The sequence below is a fragment of the Equus caballus genome, chromosome 6 (assembly GCF_041296265.1).
Source record: "Equus caballus isolate H_3958 breed thoroughbred chromosome 6, TB-T2T, whole genome shotgun sequence".
In the NCBI taxonomy this organism is placed as follows: Eukaryota; Metazoa; Chordata; class Mammalia; order Perissodactyla; family Equidae; genus Equus; species Equus caballus.
The window spans coordinates 68,369,392-68,393,281 of record NC_091689.1 but is presented as its reverse complement, the minus strand read 5'-3'; the positions used below and the strand labels follow the sequence as shown (position 1 = coordinate 68,393,281).

Below are 23,890 nucleotides of genomic sequence, written 5' to 3'. Positions count from 1 at the left end.
CTAGTTGCAGGGAATTAAGTGACTAATTTTTAAGCCCTTGGCTATCATAGAAACAAAAAGAATTTTTAATGAAGGTGCTACACTAATAAACAGGGATTTATGGGAGATGATTGGAGTCTTGGTTTTACTCCTTAGAGCCCCCAAGGTTAACTTTTTTTTTTTTAAGTAAAACGTCGATTTGTATAAAGGTTAGGCAAGTAAAGATGTTACTGGAGTTATTTCAGTATTATACCGAGACACAGGAAGAGACATATAAAAGTGATTATATACTTGAAATTCATTTAAAAAGAAAGGTGGAGAAGTTTTTCATCTTTCAGTTGCTTATGTGCTCTAGAATTCCAATTATTTGCTTTTCTTCTGCTAGGTAGCAGCAAGAATTATTTTGTGATTACTCATCTATACTTTCAGGATCTTGAAATATTGTAGTAGTCTCCCCTTATCTGGGGGGCTATCCAAGAAACCCCAGCGGATACCTGAAACCACAGATAGTACCAAACCCTATATGTACTAGGTTTTTTCCTATACTTACATACCTGTGATAAAGTTTAATTTATAAATTAGGCACAGTAAGAGATTATCAACAATAACTAATAATAAAGTTGGCTTTGGGGCCATTATTAAGTAAAATAAGGGTTTCTTGAACACAAGCACTGTGACACTGTGACAGTCGATCTGATAACTGAGATGGCTACTAAGTCACTAACAGGCCGGTAGTGTTTACAGGTGGGTACCCTGGACAAAAGGATGATTCACATCCTGGGCAGGATAGAGAGGGATGGCTCGAGATTTAAAACTTATGAATTGTTTATTACTGGAATTTTCCATTTAATATTTTCGGATCTCGCTTGACCAGGGGTAACTGAAACCTTGGAAAGTGAAGCCTCGGATAAGGCGGGAACTACTGTATTGTCATTGGAGAAGATGTTAAAATTGGGAAGGTGATAAACTCGAAAAGAATATATTCAATTCACTTATGACCTTATTCGTGGGAAAGATTTTAACTGAAAATTCTCCATGTAAATGTAAAGTAATCTTGAGGAGGAAAACTGTGAAGTATGGCATAGGGAAATAATTTATACCAACCTTCCGTGATCTCCCTACACCAGCTGTTAGGTTTGAGTAACATGAAGATGTTAAGAAAAGGAAAAGGGCCTATTTCTTGTGTTCAGTAGGCAGAGGAGAAAGCCAGGGTTCCCGTTGCTTCTCCTCTAATACCCCATCCCTAGTCCTGAGGTGATGGATTAGATAATCCTTATTATCTAGATAATCCTTAATATCTGATATTATCTTATTATCTTCCTTATGTTTTTAACTGTGATGAGTAATGTTAACAGCACTTTTTGAATGAATATATGGCCGTACCGGATCTCAGATTAAAAATACTTGTTCTCGATGGTGTCATGGGCTGAGTCTGTTATTGACCCCCACCACAGCAGTCTGACCACATTTATGTCCACGGTCCGGTCTCTTTCATTGTCCCACTTTCCCTCCCTCCTTTGCCTGTTTTCAATGCTAATTTACTCATAAAGTTTTATTTATTGTTAGAAGCCAGGCTTAGCTATACTGATTTAACTGCTTTATCTTATGTAGGAAGTCAGTGTTAGTAAAACCTCCCTATCCTGACAGTCAGTCTTGTTTGTTGAGAGTAAGTGAAATAACTGCTGGTCAGTTTAAGCATAAATGGAGTTTAGTGGAAGGACATTTGCTAGCTCACTGAATCAGTGGGAAGGCTGGAGTTGGCCAGAGCCAGCCAGGATTCTGCCATTAAAACAGTCTGCCTTTGAAGGCCAGGACTGCCTTTGTTAACACTGGGTCCTAGACCACTGCCCATCACAGTTCAGACTCCAGCACAGCCACAGAAAATAATCTCTACCAGCTGTGTGCCTTCTACTGTCTCCCTCAAGTGTCAGAGTCCTGGTCTTGAGCATCTGCTGTCCAGCTCATGCACATGCGCTATAGCTGTCAAGGGTATAAAAGGAAATATTGGGCCCCTTTTCTATCTGCATGTTAGGACGTGGGATTTGCTTTCCTTTCCTCGTCATCTCAGGTGGCGTAGTGATGAACAGAACTTTCAGAAATGTTACATCCACATAAGTTTTTGTTTTTTAAGTGATTGTCTTATATCACAAATTATTTCCCAGTATCTATGATTTCCATCTTATTTTGCTTCTGGTAAGGCAAATATCTGTATTACTAGCTTTTAAATATATTGTTTTAAATAATGTTACAGAAAAAAACTTTATTCAAGTTTTCAAGGTGAATAGCAGTTCCTTTTGATAAGAGGGAAGAAAAACTTTGAAGTTAGGCTTTTTTGCTGAGTGACATGGTTGGAATTATTTGAAATGTTTGTACTTGTGTTTTCTCATTGTATGTATAGATACAGTTTGACTGAGGGTAGTAATAATAAACGTGCAAATACGAGAACGTTCCCTTTGGACTCTTCTGCTTTATAGTTTGTGTAATTGTCTTGAGGTGAATTTAAAAATACTGTACAAATTTTACAAGTTTTGTAAATTGACAAAATATTGTCCAGTATATAGTTTGTAAAAACATGTGAGACAAGCAGGTGGTTTAGCCTAGCTTAATTAAGCTCTCCAAAGAATATTAATTATTTGTAAATTAAAAATTCTGTGCATGAGAGAATACGATCATCTATTCCTTCTTGTATCCATTTCTAATATAGTTTTATAAGTATGAACTATATTTTATATATTACAAAATATTAAATATTTTTTTCAGTATTGTAAGTAAGTTTAGTAAAAACTAATCTTTGCCTTGTCTTCTTGAGTAGGGGGCAGATCTTGGTAAGAAATGGAAGGTGGTAAATATATGTACCTGAAGATGTGAATGCTGAGAAAGGCATGCTCAGAAGTACGTTAGATCTAAGAGGAATATAGGAATATGCACGCGTGTATAGACTCAATCCTCTGTGTGGTCTTTGTGTTTAATTTTTGCCATTTCCTAGCGTCCTAACTAGAGATTTTCTTCTTTCTAGAATTCTATGAAGAAATTCTTTCCCTGGCATATAGTTTAACCTGCCATGGTATTTCCCCTCAAATGTGGCAGCTCCTAGGTATATTATATGAGGTTTTTCAGCAGGATTGTTTTGAATACTTTACAGGTATGACTTTGACCATGTAACATTTTTGCTTTTCTGTGTCTAGATATTATTTCCTTTGACGCTGGACATAAAGACGTATATGATTTCAGTACTAATCAGAAAATAATTGTCCTTATTTCCCTGTCAAGTCAAGGGTGGTGCTATCGTGGCAGTGTTTTTCGGCTCTAGGGATATAGGCAGTAGGAGGGAGACTGTATTTCCTATTGTATCTTAAATTAATTTGCAATCAGAGCATATATCTGTACATTCAGTACATTCAGTTAATATTTTCTAAATGCTGACTGTGTTCCAAGCACTGTTCTAAGCTCAGCAATGCAGCAGTGAACAAAATAGAGCCCTTGCTCTTTTGACGCTTCCCTTCTAGTGTGATGTGGAGGGAAGGTGGCAAACACACAGACAAGCAAGAAGATATACAGTATGTCAGACAGTGATGAGTGTTACAGAGAAAAAGAAGAAGATGCAGAACAATCACTACAATAAATGATGAGCATTTTAATCTTTCTGGTCTACATTTTTCTCATCTATAAATAGGGCAGATTTATCACTTTCACTTCTAGCGTTTTGTGGTTGCAAGGGAAGACAGCAGTGTGTGAGTGCTGCGGAAATGTGGTTTCAGTGGGAATAATTTATTTCTACTTCTGTTACTCACGTCTCATTGGGATTTTGAAATCTTTTTTCCAGACATGATGCCTCTCCTGCATAATTATGTGACGATAGATACAGATACTTTACTGTCAAATCCAAAACACTTAGAAATACTTTTTACAATGTGTAGAAAGGTAAGCGTGTCCTAATCAATTGTCACAGTGGTTCTTACTAATGTTTGAGGGTTTCGCTTCCAGACACCCTTCCTGTTTGTTTCCTATACATTTAGTTCTGTGTTGCCTCCATCAACATATATTTGTCATTTTGTATTTTCAAGTGGAGCTTGGAATTGAAATTCGAAAATTTCATATTGTGTTTTGTGTTTAAGAATGTTTGCCGCTTTTACAGCTGTGTACTTTGCAATGTTTAGGGTAAATAATTTTCATTGTGTTTTTTCTTTCAAAAATGCAAACTTGCTGCTTGATTAAAAAAAATGCTAGGAAAATAACCATACAATTTGTCAATCATTGATTTTTCCTTTAATTGAATGTATATATTGGAAGCTACTAGATATAGGTAATTTGAACATAAATAACATAAGACAAAAATTGGAATACTTGGAAAAATGGCATCATTTAGCTCAATGCAGGATAATTTATAAGCCACATAATGGCTACTGTTGTGTTTATGGACAAATGTGATTGCCTACTGCGGTATCTTTGTCACAGGTTAGATTTGGCCCTCTATTGGTTAAGTCTTGGAGTCATTGATGACTAAATAATGTTTTCCTTCTCCTTTAGGTGAACAGGTGTATATACATGAATGTAAAACTATAATGCAAGAGCTGGCAAATTTAGAAAGCTCAAATAGCTAGAAACCTAAGTTTGGCCTTGGAGTTAGGAGTAAAATAGCTAGTGTACAACCTATTTTCCTCACTAGAAGAAAGGTGTACCAGGATGTGTTAAGAGTTCTGAACCAATAATCAATGTATCTGATTTAGGTCTCAGTTCAGGTATAAAGAGCCTGGAAGATTTTGGGAAGTCACTAAGTTTCATCACATATAAACGGCACGAGTAGAGTAATGATTTTTTTTTTGAGGAAGATTAGCCCTGACCTAACTGCTGCCAAACCTCCTCTTTTTGCTGAGAAAGACTGGCCCTGAGCTAACTCCATGCCCATCTTCCTCTACTTTATATGTGGGATGCTACTACAGCGTGGCTTGCAAGTCCACACCCAGGATCTGAACCGGTGAACCCTGAGTTGCCAAAGTGGAACGTGCGCACTTAACTGCTGCTCCACCAGGCCGGCCCTGAATAATGATTTTTAAAGACTCATTTAGCTCTGTTATAACCCATCCTGGTAAATCGTAGTCACCTTGCAGTCTTCAGTTTTTTAATAAGTTGTAGAGACAGCTGCTAGTGAGGGAAAGGGGAAGAGAAAGCAACAAGTAGAAAACATAGTCCTACACAGTCCCGTCGGTAATTCGCAGCTGCTCTCTGTTATAGTAGATACAGAAAAGTGATATTCATAATGATGTCTTTATACTTATCAAGTAGTTAAAATATATTTTCTGTTCTTGGTTTTAATAATAGCTATTGCTTATTGAACTCTTACTGTATACCAGGTATTTCCTAAGCACTTTATACATATTAACATTTAATCTTCACAACATTATGAGGAAGGTATCACCTTTTTGTCAAAGAGGAAACTGAGGCACAGTTTCTTGCATTGTGCATGAGGTTTAATAAAGTATCCTAAGTCATGTAGCTGTTGTGTGTTGGAGCCGATTTGAACCCAGGGAGACTGGCTCCAGAGCTCATTTTTTTAATTACGGAAATATCTTTTGTTTCTTCTCCTTTTGGGGGCGAAAAGCCCCCAAACCAGCAAACAAAACAAGTAAATGCAATTTTGAGAAAACAGAGTGATTTTTTTTTTCTTTCTGTATCATACATTCCCACAACGTAAGTATATTATTATAGTCTCTTTACAGATGGTGAGAGTAGGACATAGAGGTTAAGTAGCTTTTCTAAAAACACAGCTAATACGTGGCAGAGCTGGGATTTGAACCAAAGCATTCTGGTTCCAGAGCCCATTCACATTTAGAATATAGATCTAGATACCCTGCCCTGGAGGTAGAATTTTAATTTATGAATACAGGGTTGATTCTTGGCTTTGCCACCTACCTGCTTAAGATTCAGCTCACTGATCCATCTGTTTTCCAGCTTTCAAAATTTTGTAGCTATCTCTTTTTTCCTTTTCTCTGTCTTTGTGGATATATGCTTCTATCATTTAATGGCCTTTTGGGAAGGAATAAAATTAAATGGGAATGTTCAGCCTGTCATCTTTATCTGGAATTTCTTTTTTATTCAGTTTTCTTCAACTGTATTTGTTTAGGAAATTATCCCATTCATCTAAAGTTTTCAAATATATAAGGAATATGGTATTCTCCATACTATTCTCTTATTTTTAATCTCTTTAGCTGTATTTATGTCTCTTTCATTCCTAATATGTGTTAATTTTGCTTTCTTTGCTTTTAAAAATAATTTTGACAAAAGTTGTCAACTTCATGAAGTCTTTTTTCAATGAATCTTCTTTTGGTTTGTGTTCCTTCTTTTTGTCTGTATTTTAAATTTCTGTCTCACTTTTATTCTTTGTCTTGTCTGTTCTTTTTTTATGTCTGGTGTTTGAATTCTTATTAATGTTTCCATATTTCTTAATTTCTAATATAAGCTGCCTCTACTCTACGAATCTCTCTTCTGGGAGCCTTATTACAAGGCAACCATATTCTAAATTTTATGTATGACCATGTGCATTGGAGAATTGTTTATAATAGTGAAAATACAAAATTGACAATAGGGGAAGAGTCTGGTAAACTTTGTTGTATTCATCTACTGCAGTCCTGTATGGTCCTAAATGGTTATATTTAGGAAAATGGAAAATATTTTTAATTATAAAATCCATGGGGGGAAATTAAAAGGTGTGCAATATTAAATTGTGGCTATTATGAAAAAAATGGATGCATATAGACAGGAATTAAAAAGGAACAGAAAAATACAGGATTTGTTTCATAGTCTAAAGAGATTATTTTTTTCTTTTGATTCCATTTTATTGTTTTCTTGTTTTGTCGCCTTTAAAGGGAAGTTTTGTTTATATAGACAGTTAGCTCATATAGCCTTATTTATTAATCCAAAGTTAAATAAGTGAATTGTTACTGCTTATGAGGAATCAGGGTAGATAAAGAAAACAGATGGACTTTATTTTTAGCTTCCTTCTTTGGGTTGGCAAGGTAAACTTATAAAGCAAGCAAAGCTGTGATTCCAGTGGCTGAATTTTTATGGGCTATTTGCTTCATGTGGACTTGATTAAATTCTATGCAAATCCATTCACTGCTGAGCTCCATTGTAATTACTGTAGGTACTATGTGGAGATGCCGGAGAAGATGCAGAGTGTCATGCAGCCAAACTTCTTGAAGTCATCATTCTTCAGTGCAAAGGAAGGGGAATTGATCAGGTAATAATTGTATGGAAAGCATCATACTTGATGTTTACATTTAAAAGTTACGTACTTGATTGACATTTTGGTTATATTATGATGGAAAATTAAAGAGGTAGCCTACAGTTTATGCTTGCTGGTGCAAATCCTGCTTAAATGACCAAGAAAAATACTTACACAGTTTGGAAATTGTGCCTTGTGTTCTAGCTGAGAAAGAGATACATAGAAAAATATGTAATATAGTCATGCACCACAAAATGATGTTTCGGTCAATGACAGACCACATATATAATGGTGGTCCCATAAGATTAGTACCATATAGCCTAGGTGTGTGATAGACTATAACATCTAGGTTTGTGTAAGTACACTCTATGATGTTCGCATGACAACGAAATTGCCTAACGATGCATTTCTCAGAAAGTAGCCCTGTCGTTAAGTGACACATGACTATAATTTAAGGGGTTATCAAGCAAATCTCAAAGAAGATAAATGTGTAAATTCTACTCAGTTGGATTCCCAGAGATTTGCATTTTGACTTTGTTTTTGTGTATGCTGTTGAAATATTCCTAGAAGCTTTTTTAACCAGAAATGAAGATACTGTGCAAAAAAGAAAAAAAAGCTGCTTTTTACCAGTTTAAAAAATATTATAAATTTTCAATAAGATGAATTCAATTTTTGATACAGTTGTGGTGTGATATTCAGTTACTGAGAAAAAAGTGTTGAATCATTCAAATAAAACTATGGAGTTGTCTCTTTTTTATTTCAGTTCTGTAATTTTGCTCCATGTACTTTTTTATAACAGCTTTATTGAGAAATAATACACATACTATATAATTCACCCATTTAGAGTGTATATTTCAGAGGTTTTTAATATATTCACAGAATTAAGCAACTATTACCACAGTCAATTTTAGAACATTTCATCACTACCCCTCAGAAAAGTCTGTACTCATTAGTAATCACTCATTTCCCTTTAACGTATCCCCAGCCCTGGGCAACCACTATTCTATTTTCTTTCTCTATAGATCTCCTATTCTAGACATTTTATATAAATGGAATCATATGTTGTCTTTGTGAATGGCTTCTCTCACTTAGCATAATTTTTTTAAAATTTAAGTACAGTTGACGTACAATATTGTATTAGTTTCAGGTGTACAGCATAGTGATTCGACATTTATATACATTACAAAGTGGTCACCCTTATAAGACTAGTAACCATCTGTCATCATACAAAGTTATTACAACATTGTTGACTATATTCCCTATGCTGTACATTACATCCTCATGGCTTATTTGTTTATTTATTTATTTTTATTGAGGTCATATTTGTTTATAACATTGTGTAATTTCAGGTGTACATTATTATATATCAGTTTCTGTATAGACTGCCTTGTGCTCACCAGCAGTAGTCTAGTTTTTATCTGTCACCATACATGTGTGCCTCTTTACTCTTTTCGCCTACCCCCACCCCCTTCCCCTCTGGTAACCACTAATCTTTTCTCTTTATCCATGTGTTTGTTTATCTTCCACATATGAGTGAAATCATATGATGTTTGTCTGTCTCTGTCTGGCTTATTTTGCTTAGCATAATACCCTCAAGGTCCATGTTGTAGCAAATGGGATGATTTTGTCTTTTTTTATAGCCGAGTAGTAATCCATTATATATAGATATTTCTCATCATCTTTATCCATTCATCAGTTAATGGCCACTTGGCCTGCTTCGATGTCTTGGTTATTGTGATTAATGCTGCAATGAACATAGGGGTGCATAGACCTCTTTGTATTGTTGATTTTATATTCTTTGGATAAATACCTAGTAGTGGGATAGCTGGGTCCTACGGTATTTCTGTTTTTAATTTTTTGAGAAATCTCCATACTGTTTTCCATAGTGGCTGCACCAGTTTGCATTTTCCCCAGCAGTGTTGAGGGTTCCCTTTTCTCCACGTCATCTCCAACATTTGTTCTTTTTTGTCTTTGTAATTATAGCCACTCTGATGGGCATGAGGTGATGTCTCATTGTAGTTTTGATTTGGAGTCAATCCTCTCAAACCCTGCCACTGCTTTATCAACTAAGTTTATGTAATATTCTAAATCCTTTGTTGTCATTTCAACAATCTGCACAGTATCGGCATCAGGTAGATTCCATCTCAAGAAACCTCTTTCTTTGACATCCATAATAAGCAACTCCACATTTGTTCAAATTTTATCATGAGATCGCAACAATTCAGTCACATCTTCAGACTCCACTTCTAATTCTAGTTCTCTTGCTATTTCCACCACATCTACAATGACTTCCTCCACTGAAGTTTTGAACCCCTCAAAGTCATCCATGAGGGTTGGAATCAACTTCTTCCAAACTCCTGTTAATGTTGATATTTTGACCTCTTCCCATGTATCCAGAATGTTCTCAATGGCATCTAGAGTGGTGAATCCTTTCCAGAATGTTTTCAATTTACTTTGCCCAGATCCGTCAGAGGAATCACTATCTATGGCGGCTATAGCCTAATGAACCCTATTTCTTAAATAATAAGGCTTGAAAGTTGAAATTAGTCCTTGATCCATGGGCTGCAGAATGGTGTTGTGTTAGCAGGCATGAAAACAACATTAATCTCGTTGCACATCTCCATCAGAGCTCTTGGGTGACCAGGTGCATTGTCAGTGAGCAGTAATATTTTGAAAAGGAATCTTTTCTGAGCAGTAGGTGTCAACAGTGGGCTTAAAATATTCAGTAAAATATATTATAAACATGTGCTGTCATCTAGGCTTTGATGTTCCATTTATAGAGTGCAGGTGGAGTAGATTTAGCATAATTCTTAAGGGCCCCTGGATTTTCAGAATGGTAAGTGAGCATTGGTTTCAACTTAAGGTCACCAGCTACATTAGCCCGTAACAAGAGAGTCAGTCTGTTCTTTGAAGCTTTGAAGCCAGGCATGACATGTCTTCTCCTCTCTGTCTATGAAAGTCCTAGAAGGCATCTTCTTCCAATATCAGGCTGTTTCATCTACATTGAAAATCTGCCGTTTAGTGTGGCCCCCTTCACTAGCTATCTTAGTTAGATCTTCTGGATAACTTGCTGCAGCTTCTACATTAGCATTTGCTGCTTCACCTTGCACTTTAATGTTTAGAGATGGCTTTCTTCCGTAAACCTCATGAACAAACCTCTGCTAGCTTCAAACTTGTCTTCTGCAGCTTCCTCACCTCTCTCAGCCTTCACACAATTGAAGAGAGTTGGGCCTTGCTCTTAATTAGGCTTTGGCTTAGGGTTGGCTGGTTTGATCTTCTATCCAGACTGCTGAAACTTTCTCCACATCAGCAATAAAGCTGTTTCACTTGTTTATCATTCATGTGTTCACTGGAGTAGCACTTTTAATTTCCTTCAAGAACTTTCCCTCTGCATTCACAATTTGGCTAACTGTTTGGTGCAAGAGGCCTTTGCTTTTGACCTGTCTCGGCTTTTGCCGTGCCTTCCTCACTAATCTTACTCATTTCTAGCTTTTGATTTAAAGTGAGAGACATACAACTCTTCCTTTCACTTGAACACTGAGAGGCCGTTGTAGGGTTGTTAATTGGCCTAATTTCAATATTGTGTCTCAGGGGAGAGGGAGGCCCGAGGAGAGAGAGAGAGGCAGGGAACCTCCATTGGGTGGAGCAGTCAGAACACACACAACACACAGGATTAAGTTTGCAGTCTTACATGGGCATGGTTCATGGTGCCCCAAAACAATTACAATAGTAACATCAGAGATCACTGATCACAGATCACCATAACAAATATAATAATAATGAAATGTTTGAAATATTACGAGAATTACCAAAGTGTAACACAGAGACATGAAGCGAGCAGATGCTGTTGGAAAAATGGCACGGATAGACTTGTTCAACGCAGCGTGCCACAAATTTTCAATCTGTAAAAAATGCAGTATCTGTGAAGTGCAATAAAGCAAAAGACAATAAAATGAGATGTGCTTGCATATTCAGGGAAGCCTAGCTTCCATCGCTGTCCCCTCTACCCTTACTCTCTTTCCCCATTTCACACACTCCACCCCGTTTTTCTTTCATCCTTTCATTTTAAAAAGTAAGCAAATGGATATATTCATTCTCTCCTCACCGTCTTTAACAGTAGCATACTATACATATTTTTTTCCATCTTGCCTACTTCACTTAATAATATATCCTACAGATCGCTCCATAGTAGTATATAGAGATATTCTGCATATTATTCCTCATAATTGATTTTCTTATAATATAAAGGGATAATTTTAGTTTTACTAGTTTTAAACCTTAAAGTTTCTTCGTATTCTTAATGGCTTTGCATGTAATAGGAAATATTTGTTAAAATGAAACTTTATTATTAAAACATCTCAAAAAGAGCTTTTCAACGTTAGTTTACATTTTCTTGTGGCTTCATTGATTCACAATAACTATTTGACTACTGTAATAATTTTAATGTAGCCCATATCCTATATATGTTGTGCATCAAATCAGAACACTGAAGGCTCTATATCAGAATATGAGAAGAAATCAATAGAGTTAATCAAACTAGTCGTCTCTTTATAAAATCTCAATCTTAAAAGTAGCACATGTAGTCATGTACTTTGGTTTTATATATTATCCTAAATGAGGCTAGTATTCTGCTGATCTGAATGTACTTATAGTTGGCCTACTAAAGAAAGCATATAAATTTAACTCAGATTTCTACATGAAACTTTAGTTATTTTTTTAACAAACTTTATTTTTTAGAGCGATTTTAGGTTCACAGCAGAATTGAGCAGAAGATACAGAGATTTCCCATATACCCCTCGTCCTCATACATACATAGCCTCCCCAATTGTCAGCATCTCCACAGGTGGTATACTGGTTACAAATGATAGACCTACGCTGACGCATCGTTGTCATCCAGAGCCCACGGTTTACGCTAGGGTTCACTCTTAGTGTTGTTCATTTTATGGGTTTGGACAAACGTATAATGATGTGCGTCCATTATTATAGTAACATGCAAAGGATTTTCACTGCCCTGCAGATCCTCTGTGCTCTGCCTGCTCATCCCATCCTCCCCTGAAACCTTGATTTGTAAAGTTTAATTTTAAAATGAGTTTATAGTAAGACCTCAGAATTTTATTTTACACAAATCATTTCAGCTCATCGCTTTCACTTAATTTTATTTTAATATGTGAAGTCCACCATTTTTTCTTCATCCTTTACTTATACCAATAGGAATTTTCTTTTCTTAAAGTTTTCATGTTAGTTTCAGGTGTACAATATAGTGATTCGATATTTGTATATATTGTGAAATGATCAAGACAATTAAGTCTAGTCAACATCCATCATCATACATAGTTACAAAAATTTTTTTCTCGTGATGAGAACTTTTAATAGCTACTCTCTTAGCAGCTTTCAAATATACAATACAGTATTATTAATTGTATTCACCATGCTGTACATTACGTCCCCATGACCTATTTATTTAGGAGTTTTCTTTCTCAAGAGAAATTCTGATCACATGATGCTTATTCTCAGTTTCATTCATTTATTTCCAACTTGATTTATCAAAGTAAAATTCCATAATTGTCATTTTACCTTAAATGTGGAAGTGACTGAGTCTACATATGGATTATTCCCATCATTTGAGTGTGGACTCATGTAGGACAATCTTGAGCTAACCGTGATCTGCACTCAAAGGCGAGGGGACTTCCTGGCCCTGCTCTGGGACCTCTTTTTGGCCATTTAGTCTGTCTGGCTTTTTATGAGAATATAAAGTTGGTTAATAAATCTAAAAATGATTTAAATAAGCAAAAGTTTTATTGTCATTAAGAGGATCTTCTTTACTGATAACACTCTTTACCAACATTCTGCTTCTTACAAAAGTTACTTGGTTTCTCTGTGTATGGTTGATTCTCTTTTTCTTTTTTTCCTCTAGTGCATTCCACTCTTTGTTCAACTTGTTTTGGAGAGATTAACCCGAGGGGTCAAAACGAGTGAGCTCCGTACTATGTGTCTTCAGGTTGCAATTGCTGCCTTGTACTACAACCCTGATTTGCTGCTACATACTTTAGAACGAATTCAGTTGCCTCATAACCCTGGACCTGTAACTGTACAGTTTATAAATCAGTGGATGAATGATACAGATTGTTTTCTTGGGTATGTGTCTTTTGGATTTTACACAGCATTTCTGTTTCTGGAAAGTTGACTTTGTAATATGCACGTGTAATAGCATATAGAAAGATAATTTTCATATCTTAAGAATTTTTTTTAGTGTATTGTTAACATAATATTTAATTTTTAGAGAATTAAGAATGTGTTTCAGCAGCATAATCTCATGGAAAGAATGCAGGCTCTGAAAATTAGGTATAGCCCTTCCCCACTTGTTTTTGACTTACGTGCATTGTTCTAGCTCTAGGCAATAAGAATTGTGTCCATCCAGGTTCCATGACTACTAAGTGTCTTTGGGTAAAAACATTCTAAATGGAGGCAGGTTTCTAAGGAAAGTAGCAGTCTAATAAAGATATAGTGTCCTGTCCCAGGATGTTGAACTCTTTGCAGATCACAAGGGGGCCTGTTCTCAAATGTAAGGTCAGAAGGATGGTTAGTTGTGGCCGAGATCCTGCCTTGGAGGAGAGTTTAGCCTTGTGTGAAGCACCTGTCCTAGTTTTCAAATGTAGGAAAAATGAGACCCCAAGTACTATGTAAGCCCACTTCCAGTGGCCCAACACATATTAATGACCATGTTATACTAGAATTTGACCTAGATTGCTGATTAATTTGTTTAAAACATTAGAAATAACTAGTGTTCTTCTTGAGTTTTGTAAGATATCATTTAGAAAAATTTGCTGAGGGGAACAGACTTGCTTCCAGCAGGAGGAGTACTTAGCCCACTGCTAAGTGGTGGGGCGATGGTGGCGGCCTGAATTAGGATGGTAGAATAGGAATGGGGAACATCTTCACAAGCTGCTTTGTGTACTCGAATTTGTCTGCGTGTAAGAGACTGGGATTTGTCCCTGATTTAGGTTTCTTGTTAAAGCCTTAAAGGGAAGAACATACTTGAGAAAGAAATTATGCTTAAAGTACTCTCTGACAAAGATTTAGGGCGTAGAGATTTGGTCGTTCACAGTTAAGCAGTTGGTACACTTATCTCTTTATTACCATCTATAAGCAGTTTTCCAAAAAACAGAAAGGCTATCTCAGCTATTGCACAGACTGGGCGCGCTGGGATGGTGTTTCCTTGGGTTCTTTAGAGCCCCACTTGATAATCATCTTTCCTGCTGTGATTGCCTTGACACCCAGTGTGCCCTACTAGTTCGGGGCTACATGGGTGAGAAAGCTCTCAGGTCAAGTACAGTTCCTGTTAGAGTATACCGCTTTGGCATTAGTAACTTGAATGAATCACCAGTGCAAATAATGAAGAATAACAGAAGCTTCTAATACATTCATCATTGGTTTTGTTGTATATTACTCTCATTTTAAACGAATTGAATCACTGCCAATGAATTTTTTGTTCATGCCTGCAATTTTGAAAGTGTTATATACCAATATAGTAGTCTTTTCATTCTTAATATTTTTAAAGAACTTAGAAGAAACATTTAGTAGAAAAATGTGTGTAATGTGTAATCGTCAAACTATTTTCTTCAAAATTAAATTCTCCTTATCGTGTGTTATAGCAGAGGACCTTTAATAGATTTACTTATAGTCACTAAGTTCAGTCTATTAGATGCTGAGCTTTTGAAATAGCTTTTGGTACCCGGGGTTAGTGTACAATTTATGTGCCAAGAAACTTGTAGAACAATCTCAGAAATTCTTCCTTTCTCCATTGGATAGGAATTTTATGCTGTCAAATACAGATATTCCTGCTTTAATAAAACTTGTTATGCCAAGGCCCAGATTTAACATTTCTATGAATCATAAATTGATATTACAGCAGGATTCACCATGTTCATTGCAGACTCCCGTGGGTCTTTGATGATAATTATTGGTGGACAAAACTTGATTTACTAGTAGAAAATGAGGGATACCTCTGTATAATTCCAGTGAATGAACCTTAGAGTACACCTTACACATTCCTTTTGAAATGAGGACATTCAGAACTTGTCCTCATTTCTCATGTGCGCGTTTTTTTTCCTTTGTAATTTGTAGGCATCATGACCGGAAGATGTGTATAATAGGAATGAGTATCCTTTTGGAATTACAAAATCGACCTCCTGCAGTAGATGCTGTGGTGGGACAGATTGTGCCCTCAATTCTTTTCCTTTTCCTTGGCCTAAAGCAGGTCTGTGCTACTAGACAACTAGTAAACCGGGAAGATCGCTCAAAAGCAGAGAAAGCTGATATGGAAGAAAACGGTAAAGTCTTCTAACTGCAATGAATGCTAGAATTGATTTTGATTCGAGCATGCATTTTCTTTGAATTTTAGTCTATTTGGAGTCATTAAACAGATTTACATTCTTTGGCCTGTTGCACATTTAAGAAATATTTTGGGTTTGGTTGACTTAATTATATCGTGCTTTGTAAATTTAGATTTGTTCACATTTGACACATAAATGATTTATTATTGAGCCTAACGGATGTTGTTACACCCTGGGAAATTTATAACGGAATCAAATGGTCTTGACAGTAAGTTAGCAATGCAGTATTTCATTTTCTTGTTTGTGCCACTAGTCTCAATGAAGGCAGCAGCCGTGAATTCAAGGAATCGTTAGATCCAGAGCGGAAGGTCAGTGCAGCAGATTAGTAGAGAGTGCCTGATTTTTTTTTAGTGGTTCTTAGGTGATTCCTCAGAAAAATTATAATTGGGATATATTTGTGGTTTACATATTAATAAATTTAGAATAAAGGGCATAAATGAAGGTGATTTGCTTAATCAGGAGTCAGAATAAGATTGTTAGAGTCAAGAATATTAGATCTTTATTTTATTTAATGATATTGTGAAACTACTTGCTAGGGCCCAGGAAGTAACATTATACAACTCTAAAAAGGAACTTTTCCTCTTCTGGTTAAAAACAGATATTTCTTTGAGAAAAATCAGAACTTTTCCTGGAAAACATACAGCTCTATTTTTGATGCTAAATTCTATGATTTCAGCATGTGTAGATTTAAAACATTTTGCATTTAACTGGCATCATCCCAGTTTGTTCAAATATAGGGTATCTGTCCCCTGTCCCACCCCCAACACAAAGCACTTCTAATTTTTTTGTTTTTCTGAATTCTATGTAGGTCTTTTTGTAGTAATGCTTCTTTACTAGATTTTTTTTTTGCTAAGTATATGCCAACAATTGTAGAATTCTTTTTTTCAGTATGTTACAATATTCTCTTTCTAATTTCTTGCTTTGCTCACTATTGGTTTACAACTAATATGACTTGAGGGAAATTTTCTAGTAATATTCTAGATTTCCTTGTTGAATTTTCTGCTGAAGTATGAGAATGATTAACTAGCAAAGGGATTTCTTGCCGTCTCTGTAATTATACCTTCGCCATATATATGTGTATGTGTTGTGTATCTATCTATCTATCTATCTATCTATTTTTTTTCCATGTGTGTGGTCAAAACTATGGTTTCTTGCCTTATCCCTAAAACTACCTTGCAGATTAATCCAGGTGCTTCAGTATGATGTGTGTTATAGAACTAGTTTTAGATTAATATTGACTGGTTTGGGTTTTTTCCAGGTTTTTCCTCTTAGTTTGCTTTTGTTCTGCGTGTACTATCTTCCAGTTATTTACAATATTGGGCTAACTGCTTGGAACAGACTGACACTGAAAACAGAAACAGAATCCATAGTGATGTACAATTCAGCTGACGACTTTTCAACCCCTATGTAGCTAACTGTTTTCCCTTTACATTTCGATATTTTTCTGTTTCTATGAGCAGAAATGACCTCCTCATTTGAGCGCTTCTGAGCAGTTCATAATCAGCTTAGTTAATTGTTAAGGGACCCACATTCTCAGTGGGAGGTCATTGTTATTTAAAACACATGCACAGACTGCACAATCATTTTGTCTTCTTTTTTAACAAAAAGGTTAATTTGGGAATCTGTCGTTAAATAGTGTTTTTATATTAATGAATATGAGGCAGCCTTTGCAAAACAATTGTAATGTTCAGTTGGACCACAGATTTAGGAGTATTTGGAAATTGTTTTTAGTGAGGAGGATAAAATCACTTCCAATTTAACAAACTACAGTAAAGATAGGGTTTATTTTTATAATTTTATGTAAAATTATATAGTAGTTTTCCCATTTCTAGAATGTCATTTTATAATTTTTGGTTTTTTTATGGAATAATTTTTAATTTTGTCCTTATGTGTTTTGATTCCTTTTAAATAAATAATGGATCCACAGAGGAGATTTCGAGTGATGAAGAGGAGACGAACGTAACTGCTCAAGCAATGCAGTCAAATAACGGAAGAGGTGAAGACGAGGAGGAAGATGACGATGACTGGGATGAGGAAGTATTGGAAGAAACTGCCCTGGAGGGATTCAGCACTCCACTTGACCTTGACAACAGTGTGGATGAATATCAATTTTTTACCCAAGCTCTGCTAAGTATGTCTTTACTCCCTGAATCTTCAGATTTTTTCTCTAAACTCATTCTTCATTTCCTTGTGTTAGAAGTTTTGAGATCTGCCCACAGTTGGTTTAGATTCCTTTAAAAAGTTTTATTTAGTTTTATTATAGAAATCCCCAAGCATACGCAAGATGAGAGAGAATAGCATAACGAAACACCTACCACCCTGTCCTAGCAATCTTTATCGTCGTGAAGTGGCAGCGTGAGGCTGCAGGTTATCCTCACAAAAGTAGTAGTGTCTGCATATATTACTCACCCTCTGGGTGTAAATGGGCAAGCATTTTTACACTTTACAGAAAAGAATGGAGTATCTCACAAAGAATGTTGCGTAAAGATTGTGACCATAGACTTCTTAGCAGTTCACAGTCCGCTCGGGAGGGAACAGAGAGTCCAGCTGCCAGCAGAGAGTAACTCTTTACTACATATCAATTTACCAACTTTCTACAGCAAAGAACACTGTAAATACAGTTAAAGGACTCATGCAAGATTGAGAGAAACTATTTGTCACATACATATCATAGGCTTAAGATCCACAGTTTACAAAGGCCTTCTACAAGTGAATAAGATCAATAATCCAGTATAAAATTGAGAGATGTAAATGGAAAATTTACAGAGTTAAAAGTAAATAATAAACCAATGAAAATATTTAGAAAATTGTTATAATATATAATATTATATATATTAATATAATAAAATATATATAATATATATAAAAGAAATCCCACTACTATAGATCATTTGTTTTATAGTTACATAGTATTTCTATGGTAATATCATACTTTAACTTGTTTCTACTGATGAACATATAAAAGTATTTTCAGTTTTTTTGCTGTTATAAGCAATTAAAGTAAACATCCTTGTGTAGAAAATATTGTTACTAACAAGGCAATGCTAGTGTAATAGATGGGCATTATTTAGTGTTATTACAAATATGAAGATAAAACCACCTCTATGTTTTATTGAAATTTAGTGGGAACTAGAGATAGAGAGCACAGGAAATGCTATTCCAAAGCATGGGGAAAATAAGAGCATAAGTGTGGAGATGAGAATATGGAGGGTATGCTCTAAGGCAGTTGCTTCCAGACCTGGGTGTGCATCATAATCAGGAAGGAAGCTTTTAGGTCTTGGGTGGCGTCTCAGGATATGAATTTTGAAAGTGCTTCTCAAGTGATAGGCAAACAGCTTTGGATCATTGTGTAGGGACCACTGCTTAAAGTCTCTGTGAAGTAATAAAATGGGACCGAATTGTACCAACCTTGAATTCTGGACTGAGGTGGTCTTTATCTAATTGCCCATCGGCGTGTTGTTTAATGGTTTTCTGTAAAGAGGTGACCTCGGGGATGTGGTAGTTTTCTTCAGGGGATTTATTGGATGACAATGTGCAAAAAGAACTGAAGGGGACTCAAATCTGGAACCAAGCGTTAGGAGATTACTTTATTAATTTAGGAGTAGTGGGACCCTGGAGTGGGAGGATGGCATTCGATGGAAAGAAGTGTATCGGTGAAAGACTTCAGGAAAGCAGCAGAGAATTGGATGTGGAGAGGGCACGGTTAAAGATGTTAGTGGTTGACTAGGAGACTAATAGAACTAGTAATGGAGATGGGGAAATGTAGAGGGCTTTGGAGGTAAAATGTTGAATTTGATTTTAGTTGTGCTGAGTTTCAGGTGAGCTATCCAAGTGGAAAAGTCCAGGAGGCTTAGGGAACAGTTTTGGCTAAAGATACAAATTTGTGCTCTTGGTGTAGGAGCAATACTGAAGCTGTAGGTAGGGTGAGAATTCCAGAGAAAAATGGTACCAAGTTGAGTATAGGTGTTTGGCAAGATCTAGATTTTAGGGAGCATTCATAGTTAGTAAAACCCCAAGAAGAAGAGGAGACGGTAAAGGAAGCAGAAAACTAGGCAAAGCAGAGATTTGCAGTGTCCCGACCTTCCTGATAGCCCGCATAGCTGGGCACTAAAGTGAGTACTCAGGCATAATCCTTTGTTGGAGTAAGTTTCAGCACCTTGTGTTTGTCATAGTACTGTACTCTTGGTCTCTTACTGTCTGCGATCATTTCATTGTAATTTGATCGTGTTACTATTATTCTCTGAAATAATAATTGTCACCGGACTCCCTTATCTTTTCCTCCTTCCCCTACTGCCCCCAAAATGCAACAGCTGTGCAGAATCGGGATGCTGCCTGGTACCAGCTGCTGATGGCACCGCTCAGTGAGGATCAGAGGAGGGCGCTGCAGGAGGTGTACACACTGGCGGAGCACCGGAGGACGGTGGCAGGTCAGCCAGCGTGATTTCCAGATTGGAGCGCATGTGACAGAGTGCCAGTAGTCTTATTTTATGCACCTGGTGGCACCAAAATAACTTTTTAAAGTTGTTAGAGGCCAGCCTTTCAAGATAATAAGAAATTAGTAGTACATGATCTTCTTTTTAATCATTCTTGGTATCTTAGCTCTGCAAAACACCATGCCTTAATATGTGTCTTTTAGTGGTGGTGTTATTCACATCCTTATCCTGTTTTGGAGCTAAAGGTAAGACATGAGGGGTGGATGAGTCTTGCTGAGGGAGAGTTAGTCAGTGGGATCACCTACCTAAACGTCTTAACCACAGATGGACCAAAGGCCCTTTGTGAGTTCTAGCGAGGAGCTTGTATTCCTGGAGATGAGATACCCTCCATTTCTATTTCTTGGGCTTTACATGTTGGTGATTCTTTTTGATTTTCAGTTTTTAAGCTGGAGAAATTATTATTTCTTTTGGTGAGGAAAGTTGGTCCTGAGCTAACATCTGTTGCCAGTCTTCCTCTTCTTCTTTTTTGTTTTTGCTTGAGGAAGATTGACCCTCAGCTAACATCTCTGTCAGTCTTCCTCTATTTTGTATGTGGGACGCCTGCCACAGCATGGCTTGATGAGTGGTGTGTAGGTTCACACCTGGGATCCGAACCCACGAACCCTCGGCCGCTGAAGCGGAGCATGCAAACTTAACTACTTCACCACCAGGCTGGCCCCCTGGAGAAATTATTTATGCAGACATTATTATGGTCACTCCTGGAAAATCAATGGAAAGGATTTTGTAATTACAAAAATATTTCAGTGGGAAATCATGGAATAGAAATGTAGAGTTTAGAACCCGGGTTCTTCTGCATAGACATAGATTTTCAGTCCTGTACAGATTCTGGATCAGCCCTCCTAATGTGAGAGGTCTGGGCGTCCTTTCAGCAGCAGACTGTGGAGCAGGTGGAACTCAACTTTGAGCCTTGTTTTCAATTTACTCGTTTTTAGGAAATGGTTTTTCCGTGTGGGTAAATATAACTGCTTCCTGACATGGGTCTGTTAAAGGCTGGTGCTCCGTTGGGCAGAGTAATTAATCCCACGAGTCCCATTCCCTCACAGTGCTAAGTCTAAAGAATCGGGTTCCTTTGAAGTTATTTCCAACCTTGTCACCTTAAATCCTCTCCTGTCCTTTCTTCCCCTTTCTCTTGGCAAATGCCAGAGGCAAAGAAGAAGATCGAGCAACAGGGAGGCTTCACGTTTGAAAACAAAGGCGTCCTCTCGGCATTTAACCTCGGGACTGTGCCCGGCAGCAACTGAAGGCAGGACCTCAGCCGACCACATGTCAGCGCCACATCTGCTTCACCAGGGGAAGGTGAGGGGCGCGGGGAGGGGGGCGGCTGCTCCTGCTGTGCCAGTCACCGCCTGGCACTCTCCCCTTCCCCTTTGACCTTTCTCACCCTGAAATATATATATTTTAAGCAGCTACTGTAATGTATGAAATTAAAGAAAAACAAAATCATTGGACTGAAAAGGACAAACCGTATGCTCCAAAGGATGAACGACCAAGGTGGTTTTAGAGAATCGGATTGAATTGCACGTCTCAGGTTTTTGCCATGCAGAATCAATGGATTTATGCGGATAACAGTGCCTTCTGTTGTACATGAATTATCTGAAAAATTTTTTTGGAGTGCATTGCAATTTTTTTTAAAGCATAAAACATATTTCTAGATATAATGTAAACCTCGGCTATATGTTGACTTATTCTGCATTTTACTATGTGAATTTACTGTTAGGCAGTTAGCTACAAGTCACTCTGGTTTCAAAAACGTCACCGCTCCCCTCGCTCACCCTGCTGCTGGGGACTTTCTTCAGGGGTTGTGAAACATGCACTGGCTCTGGTTTTTAATAAGATGTTCTGTGGCTTTCCTAAGAAGTGTCTTATTCCCTCTTCCATCGTATTTTTCAGCCCCTTCTGAAAGGGGTGATATTTCTTCTCGAGTCAGCAAATATGAGTGTCAATTTCATTCATAACCTGATAAGTTCAAGACTCAAAAATTTCTTGGCAGCAAGTGGCAGGGACTCTGTAGTCACTGGAATTAACAATAAGTCCAAGTATATTCTGAACCTTGTACTTAATTATGCTATTAATTGGTAATTGTACTAAAGCACACTGAACTTCTAAGAGAAAGGTGCTGCATAAGCACGCTGTCTTTCTCCATGGGGGCTTAAGTTTTCAGTAACTTATCATTCCAGCTGTGTTGGACCTGGGTCCAAAACATTCTGTAACAATATTTTTATCTAGGAGAAAGACCCACATAAATCTAATTTCCTGCTTTCTCACACATCCGAATTTTCTCCTACCTGATTTGTTCTAATCTTTATGATGGCTCAGTTTGGCTTCTTATCTTTCTCAAGGGTTGGGGATACTGGTCAGCTGCGCTCTCAGATGGTAATGGTATAAGATAGCCTCTAGGGAATACTGCAGACGGAGGTTACAGCTGTTTTTCTGAGCTGATTTGAGACCAGCACGGAGATGATAGTGTTTTCATTCAGTAAAGTGAAAGTGTATTTTCAGAACTTAATATGTTACTGGATGTGACACAGTTTTCCATTTTTGCGAAATGTCTGCAGCTTATGTTTCTCATCAGTGACTGGAGGAATTTTCTCCAGGTGCTTCCTATATTACCATCCCTTGTTAATATTAACTCTTTTTAGGATTTTAGGTTAAAGTAGTTTTTACCGAAGTAGCCTAAGAAGCCATGAGTTTTGGAGTTAAAGGATCCCCTGCTTTCCTCTGCCCTTCTCCTCCCAAGGCATCGATGCTGAATGTGCCAACTGGTGGCTAGAAAAGAAAGACGGCATTTGGAGAAATTTTAGATATCTTAAGCTTTGAAACTCTTCTCATGCTCCCCATATCCCAAATGGTTTGATTTTAACATAAATAATATGCCTTCACACTGGATTGTAAAAGGCATGTAATTTTATTTTTGTGATGTATTGTCTTCTGCAGTATTAAAGGGAAAGAAGTGTTCATCTGTATCATCCTATCTTGTTTTTGAAGCCAGGGTAGTTGTATAATTTTGTTACCAGCAGTGCTAACCTGAATGTGATCTGGTTACCTTGGAAATGCAGGAACTTACATGAATGTACTGTAAAATAAAATGCGGAGTGATTCCCAGATTCTGAACTCTTCTGTGTGAAATGTTTTCTGGAATGCTGAGGTGCTTTAGGCATGTGATAAAAATGCATCAGTATGTTTTGCTGACTTCTGGGGACCTGAGCAAGGTGGCCGTTGGTGTGGGAGGGTAACAAGGGCCCATCAGGAGCAGCTGGAGAGTGGGGAGTGGTCGGGAGCTAGAGCCCATCTCATCAACCGGGGCGTCCACGTGAGAACGACAGAAGCTCTGAAAAAGCAAAGGGCGTTCAACCACGTCAGGACCTTGAAAGGAAGGGAAAAAGTGCCCCAAATGGAGGTGTTTTCTGATGGGCTGCCGTCAAACTAGGAGTGGTCAAAATGATAAATGTTGGCCTTCTTGTTCTCAATTACTCACTTAGCACGACAGTAGGCTTCTTCTCCCCACCTCTAATTTATGTTAAGACCACCCTGAACCAGTAAATTGTTAATCAGTGAAAATTCTTAAGGCAGAAAACAATCATTTTAAATTCTGTCATTTAAGTGATATAATGAATTACAGTCCAGCTTTCTGTTCAGCAAGGGAGATTGGAAACTGTGATAAGTCCGTGGAAGAAATCAAAAGGAAAACCTAGCCATGGGATCAGAGACCACCAGAGTGTGTTTGTGTGCGTGTGGGTGTGCATGCGCATTTCATCTGTAAAAAGAAAGTCATTCCAGATGAACCTTCAATGGTAATCCTTCCT

General features: G+C 37.2%; 1 protein-coding gene across 8 annotated transcripts in view; it reads left to right on the top strand.

Annotated features, from left to right (window-relative positions):
- Positions 1-23,198, top strand: part of IPO8 (importin 8) — a 58,604-nt gene extending 35,406 nt beyond the window's left edge. For 6 of the 8 annotated variants that reach the window (XM_023643312.2, XM_070271180.1, XM_023643313.2 and 3 more), the window contains 8 exons: positions 2,996-3,121; positions 3,803-3,900; positions 7,121-7,216; positions 13,116-13,336; positions 15,326-15,531; positions 17,522-17,725; positions 19,905-20,021; positions 21,231-23,198. In XM_023643312.2, the coding sequence (XP_023499080.1) occupies positions 2,996-3,121; positions 3,803-3,900; positions 7,121-7,216; positions 13,116-13,336; positions 15,326-15,531; positions 17,522-17,725; positions 19,905-20,021; positions 21,231-21,328 (1,166 nt within the window). In that variant the 3' untranslated portion in view covers positions 21,329-23,198. The remainder of the gene's footprint in view (positions 1-2,995; positions 3,122-3,802; positions 3,901-7,120; positions 7,217-13,115; positions 13,337-15,325; positions 15,532-17,521; positions 17,726-19,904; positions 20,022-21,230) is intronic. The other 2 variants (XR_011440008.1, XR_011440007.1) reach the window with 1 other exon arrangement.
- The last annotated feature ends 692 nt before the right edge of the window (positions 23,199-23,890 follow it).